This window comes from Filicampus tigris, chromosome 6 (assembly GCF_054856515.1).
Source record: "Filicampus tigris isolate MCC_2025a chromosome 6, RoL_Ftig_1.0, whole genome shotgun sequence".
Lineage (NCBI taxonomy): Eukaryota > Metazoa > Chordata > Actinopteri > Syngnathiformes > Syngnathidae > Filicampus > Filicampus tigris.
Window position 1 is genome coordinate 23786084 of NC_141222.1, and position 12275 is coordinate 23798358.

A 12275-nucleotide genomic window follows, 5' to 3' on the forward strand; every position below is an offset into this window, starting at 1 on the left:
ACGAGTTGAAAACCCCCCCACAAGTAAACGAGTGAAGCATTTCCCTCCTGTTTATTACAGATTCGATTTCGAAAAGGTTTGTTAATTTTATCTGTCGTGTTCTGAGAGCTAAAACTCTTTACTGTTCTTCTTTCTGTAACCGGCGCAGAGAGGGTGTCTTGTAGCTCTATTCCTGCCGCCAAAATTCAAGTTACAAGAACGCAGGCAGAGCGGCGTTGTTGTTGATACTCATTCGAAACCCTCGAAGTGGGGCTAAAAGTACGACTAAGATTTCAAATACAGTAAATAATTTTCTGAGTGCACGATAGCGGGGGCTGCTTAGAGATGCACATCAAATCAATTATCATCGAAGGATTCAAATCCTACGCACAACGGACTGAGATCAACGGCTTCGACCCGCTCTTCAACGCCATCACCGGGTTGAACGGTAGCGGCAAGTCGAACATTTTGGATTCCATATGTTTTCTCCTGGGCATTACTAACCTTACTCACGTAAGTGGAATTTGGGTTACCTCTGTAAGTTACCCATGTGGCGTTTTATGCATTTTGTGCTAATGAATACGTGGTTTCATTCGAAAGGTTCGAGCCTCTAACCTCCAGGACCTGGTCTACAAAAATGGACAAGGAGGTATCACCAAGGCCACTGTGTCCATCACTTTTGACAACGCAAACAAAAGCCAGAGTCCTTTGGGCTTTGAAACACACGATGAGATCACAGTCACCAGACAGGTGGGTTAAATGAGTACACTTGCAAGTGCTGCATACTACTCATAAAATGTTGAAATGTTGGAATTTTCAGAGTGAAGCTAAAATCCACTACGACCTTATTAGGTGAACTCAATTTGACTTTCTCTAAACCGTTGGAATGTTCAGTCCTTTTTGCACCAACTTGCTGTTCACCAAAAAGGAGTTGAACACCAAAGTTCCCAGCCGGTATGAGCCATGACTGGACCAATACATCTATAGTTCATATTTCAACAGTCCTCTTCATCATACTGTTCACATTTTAACATCACTCTTGCAAAGGGTACTGAAACATTTGGACGTGTAGAAAATCAAAGGAAATTCACCTGTAAAGGTTTACATTTAGATTCATCCTGAAATTTCACCCAGAAGTCGAATGTTACCAACTTTGCGGATAGTGGTATATAACCGTGTTCTTATTTCAAGGTTGTAATTGGTGGTCGGAACAAGTATCTCATCAATGGAGTCAATGCTAACAACACCAGAGTGCAGGACTTGTTCTGTTCTGTTGGCCTCAATGTCAACAACCCTCATTTTCTCATCATGCAGGTCAGCCTTCTGTGCACTTTTTACTTTTATTCTCTTTACGTTGAGATATCAACTTGTGTTTTGCTTAAATCTTTAGGGAAGGATCACCAAAGTTCTAAATATGAAGCCACCAGAGGTACTGTCTGAACACTTGCTGTTTTGCCTTTAAGGCGTAAACGAGTGACATTGTTGTGCACTTGCAGATCCTCGCCATGATCGAGGAAGCTGCAGGGACCAGGATGTATGAATGCAAAAAGATTAGCGCCCAGAAGACCATTGAGAAGAAGGAGGCCAAGCTGAAGGAGATCCACACTGTATGTCGGCTCCCAAAACTTTTACAACAGTGTCCTCTAAAATACAAAAAAAGTGTGTTGTCATTTACACTTTCAATTTTTCAGATTTTGGATGAAGAAATTACTCCAACCATGCAGAAGCTACTTGAGGTATGTTGACCCACACAACTCACTCACAAGTTAGACAACTGATGTTGTCGCATGAGCACAAACAGTCAGGACCAGTCTACCCAAGACAAAGCAGAGGGAGGAGAACCCGACACCCCTATGGCCCCTCCCACAGGTGGTGAGCCCATGCGAAGGGGGACTCACATTATGCTTTTGGTCTTGCCGGCTTGGCCCCGTGGGTGCAGGTCTGGCCACCAGGCGCTTGCCTTTGAGACCCACTTCCAATATTTGTATAAATCATAGGCGTCTTTTGGCCTACATTTTTGTAATCTTTCATTTATTCTTATTTTTTTTTTGCAAAAAATTAATAGTTCGTTATGTCACTGATGAATCTACTTGCTCGTTATTGAATTTGTTGCTTGTTAAAAGACGAGCGCTCTTGCTCTCAAACTGTTTGTTTATAGCCCTGGTGTATTTGTGCTGAATGTATTTACCCAGGTATGTGCTAAAAGCTTGAATAATCGCAAAGATCTCTCTGAACATGAACGACTATGTATGTATGAACCCTGCAGGAGCGCTCGTCCTACCTGGAGTACCAGAAACTGATGCGTGAGATCGAGCACTTGTCGCGCCTGTACGTGGCCTGGCAGTTCTTGTGCGCCGAGGAGACCAAACTCAAGTCCGCCGAGAACCTGAAAGTGATGCAGGACAACATCGCTAAGATGCAAGCCGCCCTGGCTGAGAACGAGAGCAAAGTCCGTGAGCTCTCTGCGCAGATTCAGGAACTCAAAGACAAAAGAGACCAGGTATGCCCAAGGACAGTTTGCCACTCTGAGAATGATGCCCGCTGTTTAAATTACAATTAAAATTTTTAAACTAATTAATCGCAACATTTTCCAGAATTGATCGCGATTAATCGTATTTTTCAAGTACAATTTTTTACGAAGCTTGGAACCGATATTTTACTTGAGCAAAATCTTTGAATTAATGTGGGGAAAAAAATACAAGTGTACAGCATTTTGATTCAAAAACTGTTGTAATAGCTTTCTTTGATCCTCGAATACGATTCTTTTCCTGTAAAATACAACAGTTGAACGATACAACAAAGATGTACAACTAATACGGCATTTGTGACAGTGACTCCTCTAAGTTTGGCTGCACAGTGAGCAAAGGTCAGCTGCTACAGGAAGTAATAAAACTGAGTTAACGGAGTGAATTTTTTTTTTAGCGCCTTCCGAAATTTAAATTAATCTCCACAGTTAATGCTTTTAATTTTGACAGCCCTAGTTTAAATGTATTTTGTAGTTGTTGGTCACAGAAAATGAATGGCTCACTCATCCCCCATTTCGTTGCGCGTGTCAACCTTAAATTATGAACGTCTCAAAATAGCTGCCTGAATGACACGTTCCTGTTTTGCTAACGCTCAGGAGATGAACAGCGTATTAAAATCTCTGGAAGAAACGCTGGCCGACGTGCAGCGCGTGGACGCGAAAGCTCAGAGTGCTTTCGATCTGAAAAAACAGAACTTAAAGGATGAAACCAAGAAGCGGGAGGAGCTTGTCAAGAGTATGCAGGAGGTAGGTATCAAGCTACCATTTTAAATGTTCCCCATCCACGTAATGCTAATGACGATTGAACAGGTGAGTCATCTGTTTCCACCTCTTTTTTTATTTTTTTTTAAATTTATTTTTTTTTTTTATAAAGGACAAGAAGATGCTGGTGGTGAAAGAAAAAGAGGTGTCCAAGTTGACGGAGCAGCTTCAGGCTCTAAAAGAGGAAGGCCGAAAGGACGGCGCCGCCCTCGAGGCTGCCGAGCAGCATTTTAAGGCAGCGTCTGCTGGACTGTCCACCAACGAGGATGGAGAGGAGGCCACGCTGGCCGGTCAGATGATGGCCTGTAAGAATGACATGAGCAAGGCCGACACTGAAGCCAAGCAGGTGAGAGACTTCAGCATCATTCAAAAAGAAATGACGATGATGATAATAATAATAATAACAAATAAGATCCAGCTCGTGTCGCCTTGTCCAAGATATCTTAAACGGACGGCCGGGCTCTGCCCTTTCCCCTCAGGCCCAAATGACGCTGAAGCACGCCCAAGCCGAACTGAAGACCAAGCAGGCCGAGGTGAAAAAGATGGACGGCGGCTACAAGAAGGATCAGGATGGTCTGCAGGCTATCAAAAGCAGCAAGGAGAAATTAGAGGCCGAGCTAGCGAAGCTCAAATATGAAGGTACCGCGTCTTTGCCTCGGCATCTTGTTGAGCTCGGCAGCTGCTGTTCCTTTTCGGCAACGCGTGCTTGCATGCAGATGGGAAGGAGGAGAGTCTTCTGGAGAGGAAAAGACAGCTGTCCAGAGAGGTAGCAAGTCTGAAAGAGAAATACGAGCGGCTTGTGTCCCGCTTCCCAAACCTTCGCTTTGACTACAAGTAAGTCACTTTAGCTGTGCAATTAGAACAAGGGGTCACGGACATGCCACTCGAGACAATAACGCTGACTTTTGTTTTGGTTTCGCTGCCGGGAAACGTCTTGAAGTGTGAAGAGATAAAGTCGGATTTTGTCTTCTGTCTTTTTTTTTTTTTTCAAAGAATATGTTCTTTGCAAGCCCACTAGTTGAAACAAGGCATTCTGATAAACAGTGCGTTTGTGGAATAAGAGTTAATCCACTCGTTTTTAACAATCTCTGGAGGCGGCCATTTTGTCACTTCTGTCGACCGAAAATGACATCACAACTGCTCAGGTAACGACCAATCACGGCTGATCTGTTTTCACCAGCTGAGCCATGATTGGTCGTTACCCGAGCCCTGAGCAGTTGTGATGTCATTTTCAGTCGACAGACGTGACAAAATGGCCGCCGCCATAGACGGCACTGGATTTTGCTGCTTAACTTGTATTCCACAAACGCAATATTTATCAGAATGCCGTGTTTCAACTAATTAGCCTGCTGGGAACATATTCTTGAAAAAAAATGTTTGTGTTGATTTCCGCTTTCAAGCTACCTAATGTAATCCTAAAATAGATGAATCCTGCCTAGCTCGACCTTTAACTCCCTCACCTAGCGCATGAATGTCTTACAATCCAAATAACCACTTTTTTTTTTTCGATGCTCAAAGTCAAAGAGTGAGGCCCTTGTAAAATGTCGTCAGTACTTGTCTCGCAGTCCCACAATGTGAAAATGTCTTTCAGAGACCCCGAACGTGGGTGGGACCGCAGTAAAGTGAAGGGACTGCTGGCGAACTTGATTTCAGTCCGCGACGTTTCCTACGCGACCGCCCTGGAGGTGGTCGCCGGCGGGCGACTTTATAACATTGTCGTCGACACGGAGGTGAGCGCGCGCGCCGGCCGCGCGCCGCTTGGCCCCGGCCGCGCGGCTTCTCCTATGAATTTCTTTTGTAGGTGACGGGTAAGAAGCTGCTGGAGAAGGGCGAGCTGCAGCGGAGGTACACCATCATTCCCCTCAACAAGATCTCTGCCAGGACGCTGAGTGACAAAGTGGTCAATTGTGCAAAGAGCCTGGTGAGCAAAGCGAGTCTTTGTCCCGTGTCGTCCACTAGTCCGTACTAAGAGAGCGTCCGTCTCCTCTCTCAGGTGGGGGAAGACAATGTGCACACGGCTCTTTCCCTGGTGGGCTACGAGTCGGACCTGCGCAAAGCCATGGAGTATGTGTTTGGCTCCACGCTGGTGTGCGACACTCTGGACAATGCCAAGAAAGTGGCTTTTGATAAACAGGTGACGACCAAGACCGTCACCCTCGGGGGGGACATCTTCGACCCGCAAGGAACGCTGAGCGGAGGTGAGAGCGAGGCTGAAAAACGGGATATTGTTTCAAATTGATCGTACAGGCGAGGCACAAAACAAACGGATTGCGGTTCAGTCCCTGGTTTAAGAAAATAGGAAAACGTGCGGATCACTGTTTGCCAAAGTAAAAGCAGATGTTTGCAAAAGGTCTCGTCGGTTTGATTCGACAGAAAGATAATCGGTTTTATGGGGGAATACAGAAATTTGACAGTATTTACTGTCGAGGGGCTGAAATTCTGAGCATTTGGACAATTTTGAACGAACTCATTCAGAGCCAGACTTTTTCAGACCCATCGTGAAATGACGTAAAAATATGTCATTGGGATAGAATGAGTTAAAAAAAAAGCGATTCAAAAATGATCAAAATAATGATTGCTTGAACTCTACCCACTAGGGGTGGGAACGACCATCGTTTTTTCGACGCATCGTTCGGCATCTTAAAAAGATTCTGAATCCATTCATACGTATTAATAATCGCTATTTTGAGTTTAAACTAAACTAAAAGCATGCGCAAGCAGTTACATGCGTTTGTACGTCAGACTTCTGTGCTAGGCTAAGCTAATACGTGACAAGATGGCGGAACAAGCAAAACCTCATACGAGCGGAGTCGAAGTGTGAAATATAAATCTTTGCTCTTCCTTCATTTTTTTTGTTTTGTTTTAAAAAAGGTACCAGTGTTTTTTTACATGGACTATAAAATGTAAGCCAATGCGGCGATGCATCGGAATCGCAATCGAATCGAATCATAGGCCACTGAATCGGAATTAAATCAAATCGTGGGCCCAGCAGAGCTGCGTTGTTTTTTTTTTTTTACTTCAATACTTGCTCATGTGAGGTTCTTTTGGTTTACTAATCGTATACATTACAATGTATGAAACTTGACGGTTCTTTTGGAACAATTTGGAAGGACAATTAAATCGATACCTCTTATAAGAACTGGTTTTTTTTTTGTTTTTTTTTTCCCCAAAGGCAGACTTTTTGATACAACTTGTATTGTAGCTGACTGGATTAGGCGTCCCGAATGTTTTGTTCCTTTCTCTTTTCCAGGAGCTCGTTCGCAGTCCGCGTCAGTCCTGAGCAGCCTGCAGGAGGTGAAGGAGGTTCGGGGCAACTTGAATGACAAGGAAGCCCAGTTGAGGGACACTGAGCAACAACTGGCTTGCTTGAAAGGAACCGCCGAGAAGTAACGACACCCCACGTTAGACGGCAACGCTCTCGCGCGTTCAAATTGGAATCGGTCGCGTCAATGTTCCCGTCTTGCGCCCGATGCCTGCAGATACCGTCAGCTGAAACAGCAGCATGAGTTGAAGGCGGAGGAGGAGCAGATTTTGCAGGCCAAGCTGCAGCAGAGCTCCTTCCACCAGCAGCAAGAGGAGCTGGGGAGGCTGCGCAAAGCCATCGGTCAGAAAGGTTTCAAACGACCGAGCCGCTCGACCCGACGTGTTTTTCCCTGAGCCCGCGTCTGTTGTGGAACCAGAGGAGAGTGAGGAGACGCTGCGCGTCACCAAGGAGGTGCAGAAGCGGGCGGAGGAGAAGTACAAGGTGTTGGAGAGCAAGATGAAGAACGCCGAAGCGGAGAGGGAGAAGGAGCTGAAAGCCGCCCAGCAGAAGCTCAACGCGGCCAAGGCCAAAGCGGACGCCTTCAACAAGAAACTCAAGCAGAAGCAGCAGGTATGCGGACGCGCCCCCCCCCCCCCCCTTCCCCCCCCAGCGCCCCGAATCGGTTTCTGAGCGACCGGTTGGTGCCCGCGTGTCGCTAGGAGTTCGACGCAGTGGCCTTGGAGCTGGAGGAGCTGCAGCGGGAGCAGGCGGGTTATGAGCAGCAGATTCAAGCTGCGGACGAGGCCACCGAAGCCATCAAGGGGCAGATCGACAGCATGGCGCGCACTGTGTCGCAGAACAAGGTACGCTTGGACGGACGGCACTGCGGGAATTACTCCGGCGGGCTTTTCGCGGCAAGGCGAAGCGATTAGGCAACATGATGTTTCCGCATGCACCACGCATTCAAATGTAGGATGAATGGCGGTTGCGGCTGTCGAATGTTTTGGTATTTGATAGGGATGTAACGATTCGCTCGAGCCCCGATTCGATTTTCCGTTGCCGATTTTTCCATTTGATTCCATTTAAAAAAAAAAAAAAAAATTTTTTTAAGATTGCTACCGTGCTTGTCTCTGTGCACTAGTGTGGTTCCGCAGCCATCCACAAACGCAAAACGCAATGATGTCTGGCGCAAAAGCATAATTTGATCTACACATTCAAAATGTGCTATGCATCTGGAATGAAAAAAAAAACAAAACGTTTCAAGACATCATTTTCTAGATGAATTTAAGCAGCTCGATTTTTCGATTAATCGGGGCGAATCGATTTTAAATCTATTTTCGATTAATCGTTCCATCCCGAGTATTTGAGTATCCTACTTAAGTGAAGATACATCTTGCCTTTCTGACAGCGCAAATAGTAAATAAACGGTTACCCAAAGCAGAAAAAAAAAAAACCTGAGCTTTTTTTTATTTTATTTTTCAAGGTACCCAATTTACCCGAGTACTCGTTTCACCCCTAGAATTAATAGTCGACTTTTGTCATGCTCTTCCCACTACACTGCTGTACATTTTACATTGCGTATGGCTGATTTGATGACATTGAATCCATCTGGTGCACAGCACGTGGTCATTTTGTTTGTTGTGGTGCAGGAGGCGGTTCGAAAGGCACAGGAGGAACTTTCCAAGCAGAAGGATGCCATCATGGCTCAGTTCCAAGAAATCAAGGTGAACATCTGGTTTTGGGCCACCAATTGCGAAGCTTTGTGTCAAATGGCAGAAAGGGCTGCTCTAAAGCCACCACTTAAGAATCACCGTCTCGATCGCCGCTCTTACATCGGTGAAAGCTGGCAGCCGCCCCGAATGCGTTTCATCGAAGCGGTTGCTCCTGCCTCATGCATGTTTTAGGGCAAAACCACAGAAGCTGACAAGATACGAGAGCAGAACAACGAAGCCCAACTGAAGATGAAAGAATTGGAACACAACGTCAGTAAACACCAAAAAGATAGCCAGGATGCAGCCGGCGCGGTAAACAAACATTCACGTGCGTCATTCAATACGTCAGCGCGCACGCAAACTCCTGATCCCGCCCGGTTCTCCCTCCAAAACAGGTTGCTCGGATGCTGGAGGAGCACGACTGGATCCAGGCCGAGCGCCAGCACTTTGGGAGGCCCAACTCCTCCTACGACTTCAAAACCAACAACCCCCGCGAGGCCGGCCAGCGCCTCAAGAAGCTGCAGGAGACCACGAGCAAGCTGGAGAGGAACGTCAACAAGCGGGCCATGAACATGCTCAACGAGACCGAGGAACGGGTGAGACAACACGAGGGAAAATGCACCAAACGTTCCGTTGGAATACAGTGAAACCTCCATTCAGTATGGGTGAGGCAATATGGCACTACAGAGGGATCGCCTTGAAAAAAAAAAATACATAAATAAATAAAACTTTGTTTTGTGCATCGCACAAGCTTTAATCACATTTCAACTTATTAAAAGCACAACTTTTCAACGCGTTTGAGCATGTAGATGCAAGCATAAGCTGAAAAGAAAATACTGCACGTATTGTATGTAACGGTGGGAACGATCATCGTTTTTCCGATGCGTCGTTCGTCGTATTAAAGAGATTCTGAATCGATTCCTGGGTATTAATAATTGATGTTTGACGTTTAACTGAAAAAAAAGCTAAAATCATGCGCAAGCGATTACGTGCCGTTTGTACGTCAGACGTCTGTGCTAGGCTAAGCTAATACGTGACAAGGTTGCGGAACAAGCAGAACCTCGTGTACGAGCGGAGCGAAGTCAAAGTGTGAAATATGAATCCTTGCTCTTCCTTGAGTTTTTTTTGTCTTAAAAAAAGGTAACGGAAAACGTAATCGGAATTGAATCGAATTATGGGCCTCTGAATCGGAATTGAATCGAATCATGGGCCTCTGAATCGGAATCGTATCAAATCATCGATTCCCACCCCTAATTGTATGGTATCTGTCTGATATCTATTTTGCCAAAAGAAAATCCTTTATAAAGGATTAAGTGTCAATGTATTGAGCCTTAAAGTTGAATACAACAGAGCTGCACTTAAAATAGTTGAAGCCACTGTAAGGGTTTGAACATTGAATTGAATGTTTTCCTTTACGTACCACTAGAGGGAGCCCGTCTGCAACTCCTGGTACTCGTAGCACACTTTGAGCATCACTGGTTGATTTGACGTATCCCCCCCCCATGTGTGCAGTACAATGACTTGATGAAGAAGAAGCGAATCGTGGAGAACGACAAGGCCAAGATCCTGCAGACCATTGAGGAGCTGGACGAGAAGAAGAACGTGGCTCTCAATATGGCCTGGCAGAAGGTGTGCCTACCAACACAAGTTTGTACAGAACACACCGTAGTTACCGTAGAAGTAATCTACGCTAAGTCGCTGGAAATTGCAGTGGTGCCTTGAGATACAAGTGACTTGACTTTGGTGGTTTTTGAGATACAATCCGATTTTGTTTCGCTTTTGCTTTGACTTGCACTCGCAAACCAGCTTCACAACAAGCAGCTGAAACAACCGCACTTGAGTCCACTAGCTTAATGCCGATGATACGAAATAGTGGGGAAACTTCATTTACGTGTTAATGCTAGCACTAAATAGCATCTATGTTGTGTTGTTAAAACAAAAAAAATAACTTTTTTTTTTTTTTTTTTTAATAAATCAATTTAGCTTTGCCAAGGAACTATTATTTGTTCAATTTCATTACATAGAAGGCTGGAGATATGTTGACATGAAAATGCTCATTTTGAATGAAAAGATGCGGAAAGAAGAATAAATCCGATTCCCTCTGCCTCTTTTAACAGGAAATATTTGCTTTTTACATTATTATTTTTTTATATTTAAGTTTATATCACAATAGGTACCATTTAGTGTGAAGTCAGTGTCTGTTATATTTGCAAACGCTAATGTACATATGTATTAGTAAATATTGGCCTGAAGCTTAATTTAAAAAAAAAAAAAAAAAAAAAAATGTAAGTCAAATTTGCAATTTCTGTCAGGGGAAAAAATAAAAATTCAAGCTTTTCCTGAAATCCTTCAGCCCTGCTCACATGTACCGTTTGCTTTGCTAGGTCAACAAGGACTTTGGTTCCATTTTCTCCACCCTGTTGCCTGGAGCCTCGGCGAAACTGGCTCCCCCGCAGGGCTGCGGCGTCCTGGACGGTCTGGAGTTCAAAGTAGCCCTAGGCAGCACCTGGAAGGAGAACCTGTCTGAGCTGAGCGGGGGGCAAAGGTCAGCGCATGAACTCCAACTCATAAATTATGATGATTATTCATTATTTTATTTTTTTTGATAATAACATCAAAACGCTTCCTTCAGGTCTCTGGTGGCCTTGTCGCTGATCCTCGCCATGCTGCTCTTCAAGCCCGCCCCCATCTACATCTTAGACGAGGTGGACGCCGCGCTGGACCTCTCGCACACGCAAAACATCGGGCAGATGCTCCGAAGCCATTTTACCCACTCGCAGGTTGGCGCGGGCATTAAAAGGAATTCCGCCGTGACGTTAAAGTTGCATTTGTCAACATTTCAACACTCTCCTCCAACAGTTTGTGGTGGTGTCGCTCAAGGACGGCATGTTCACCAACGCCAACGTCCTCTTCAAGACCAAGTTTGTGGACGGCATGTCCACGGTGTCGCGCACTGCCCTCAGCCAGAGCGACGCCAAAGTGCCCCACAAAGGTCACGCGCGACAAGGAGCGGCCAAAAGGCTGGGGAATCAAGTCGCTTGATAGATCAACATCATCAGAAAATTGTACATTGCTCTATTTTCTAGCATGATTGCGCAACTAGACATCGTCATTGCTATCGTCGTTGCTGTTTCATTCTCATCAGCTCCGTTGTTCTTGACACCTTTTACTTCAAAACTTGTGAATATGTTTGGACTTTTACTTGTATGTCCCTTGCCTTTCTGCTTCACGTATGTTGTTTTTTTTTTATGCAAATGCCTGAATGGAGTTAAGTAAATAAAATGTTTAAGCTTGTACCTATTGCTTTGTTCGCAAACGCTGGACTCGTTTTGTGTTTGAATGCTGCATTTGATTTTTAAAATGGAAAGATGGGTCTCATTCATAGGTAAGGAAAGTTAAAATGTTTTTTGTATACCTGGGTAAAATAGTTAAAATATTCACTTGTTTTTGATTTATTTTGAATTTAATAAACTGTTCAGAGTATAAATATTTATTAAAAATAATTCACGGCATTTACTAAAATTACTTAAAAAAATTGCAGTATATGAAAACTTAATTTTACTATTTTTTTTATATTTGCAACAAATAAACCGATTATTGTATAAAATTGGCCAATTTTGCAAAACAAATCACCTTTTCAAGTGATGTGACTCCACTGGACACAAATTTAAAGTCTTCCTTGCTGGGAAAGGATAATAGATGTACAGGCTAGTGATGAGAAAATGAAGCTTCAAATTTGCTTCACGAACCAGTCGTATTTTTGTTACTCCTCTAGATGTACTCTCTATTCAACATTGGGCTGAAAGCAGTCACAAACCCTTTATTTAACCCAAAAGAAACATTTAGGAGTAAAACAAAAAATAATACAACTGGTTCATGAAGCAAATTTGAAGCTTCATTTTCCCACACTAGTGTAGGCACTAAATTGTGAGACTTCCATTATGCACACATTACCGTTAATGTTTGATCACCAAAGTACTGCATTTTCTGCCGTTTGTAATTGTTCCCGGCGTTTAAAACATGATACACACAAAACACAAGATCAATGCAAACG

At 44.3% G+C, this 12275-nt stretch overlaps 1 protein-coding gene across 1 annotated transcript; it reads left to right on the forward strand.

Moving 5' to 3' along the window:
* Position 1: 1 nt before the first annotated feature.
* Positions 2–11515, forward strand: smc2 (structural maintenance of chromosomes 2). The gene is made up of 25 exons (XM_086034614.1): positions 2–492; positions 580–729; positions 1171–1293; positions 1370–1408; positions 1476–1586; positions 1671–1715; positions 2246–2479; positions 3101–3250; positions 3378–3611; positions 3745–3904; positions 3982–4099; positions 4857–4995; positions 5067–5186; positions 5259–5463; positions 6516–6651; positions 6745–6869; positions 6946–7139; positions 7229–7372; positions 8159–8233; positions 8414–8533; positions 8617–8817; positions 9734–9850; positions 10606–10766; positions 10854–11001; positions 11081–11515. Exons 1-25 carry the CDS (start codon positions 325–327, stop codon positions 11261–11263), a joined length of 3600 nt encoding a protein of 1199 aa, XP_085890740.1. The 5' UTR covers positions 2–324; the 3' UTR covers positions 11264–11515.
* Positions 11516–12275: the final 760 nt, after the last annotated feature.

Coding starts and splice junctions, on each gene's coding strand:
- smc2 (XM_086034614.1), top strand. CDS start 325: ATGCACATCAAATCAATTATCATCGAAGGATTCAAATCCTACGCACAA. Junction 493..579: donor GCATTACTAACCTTACTCAC/GTAAGTGGAATT, acceptor TTCATTCGAAAG/GTTCGAGCCTCTAACCTCCA. Junction 6,652..6,744: donor TTGAAAGGAACCGCCGAGAA/GTAACGACACCC, acceptor CGATGCCTGCAG/ATACCGTCAGCTGAAACAGC.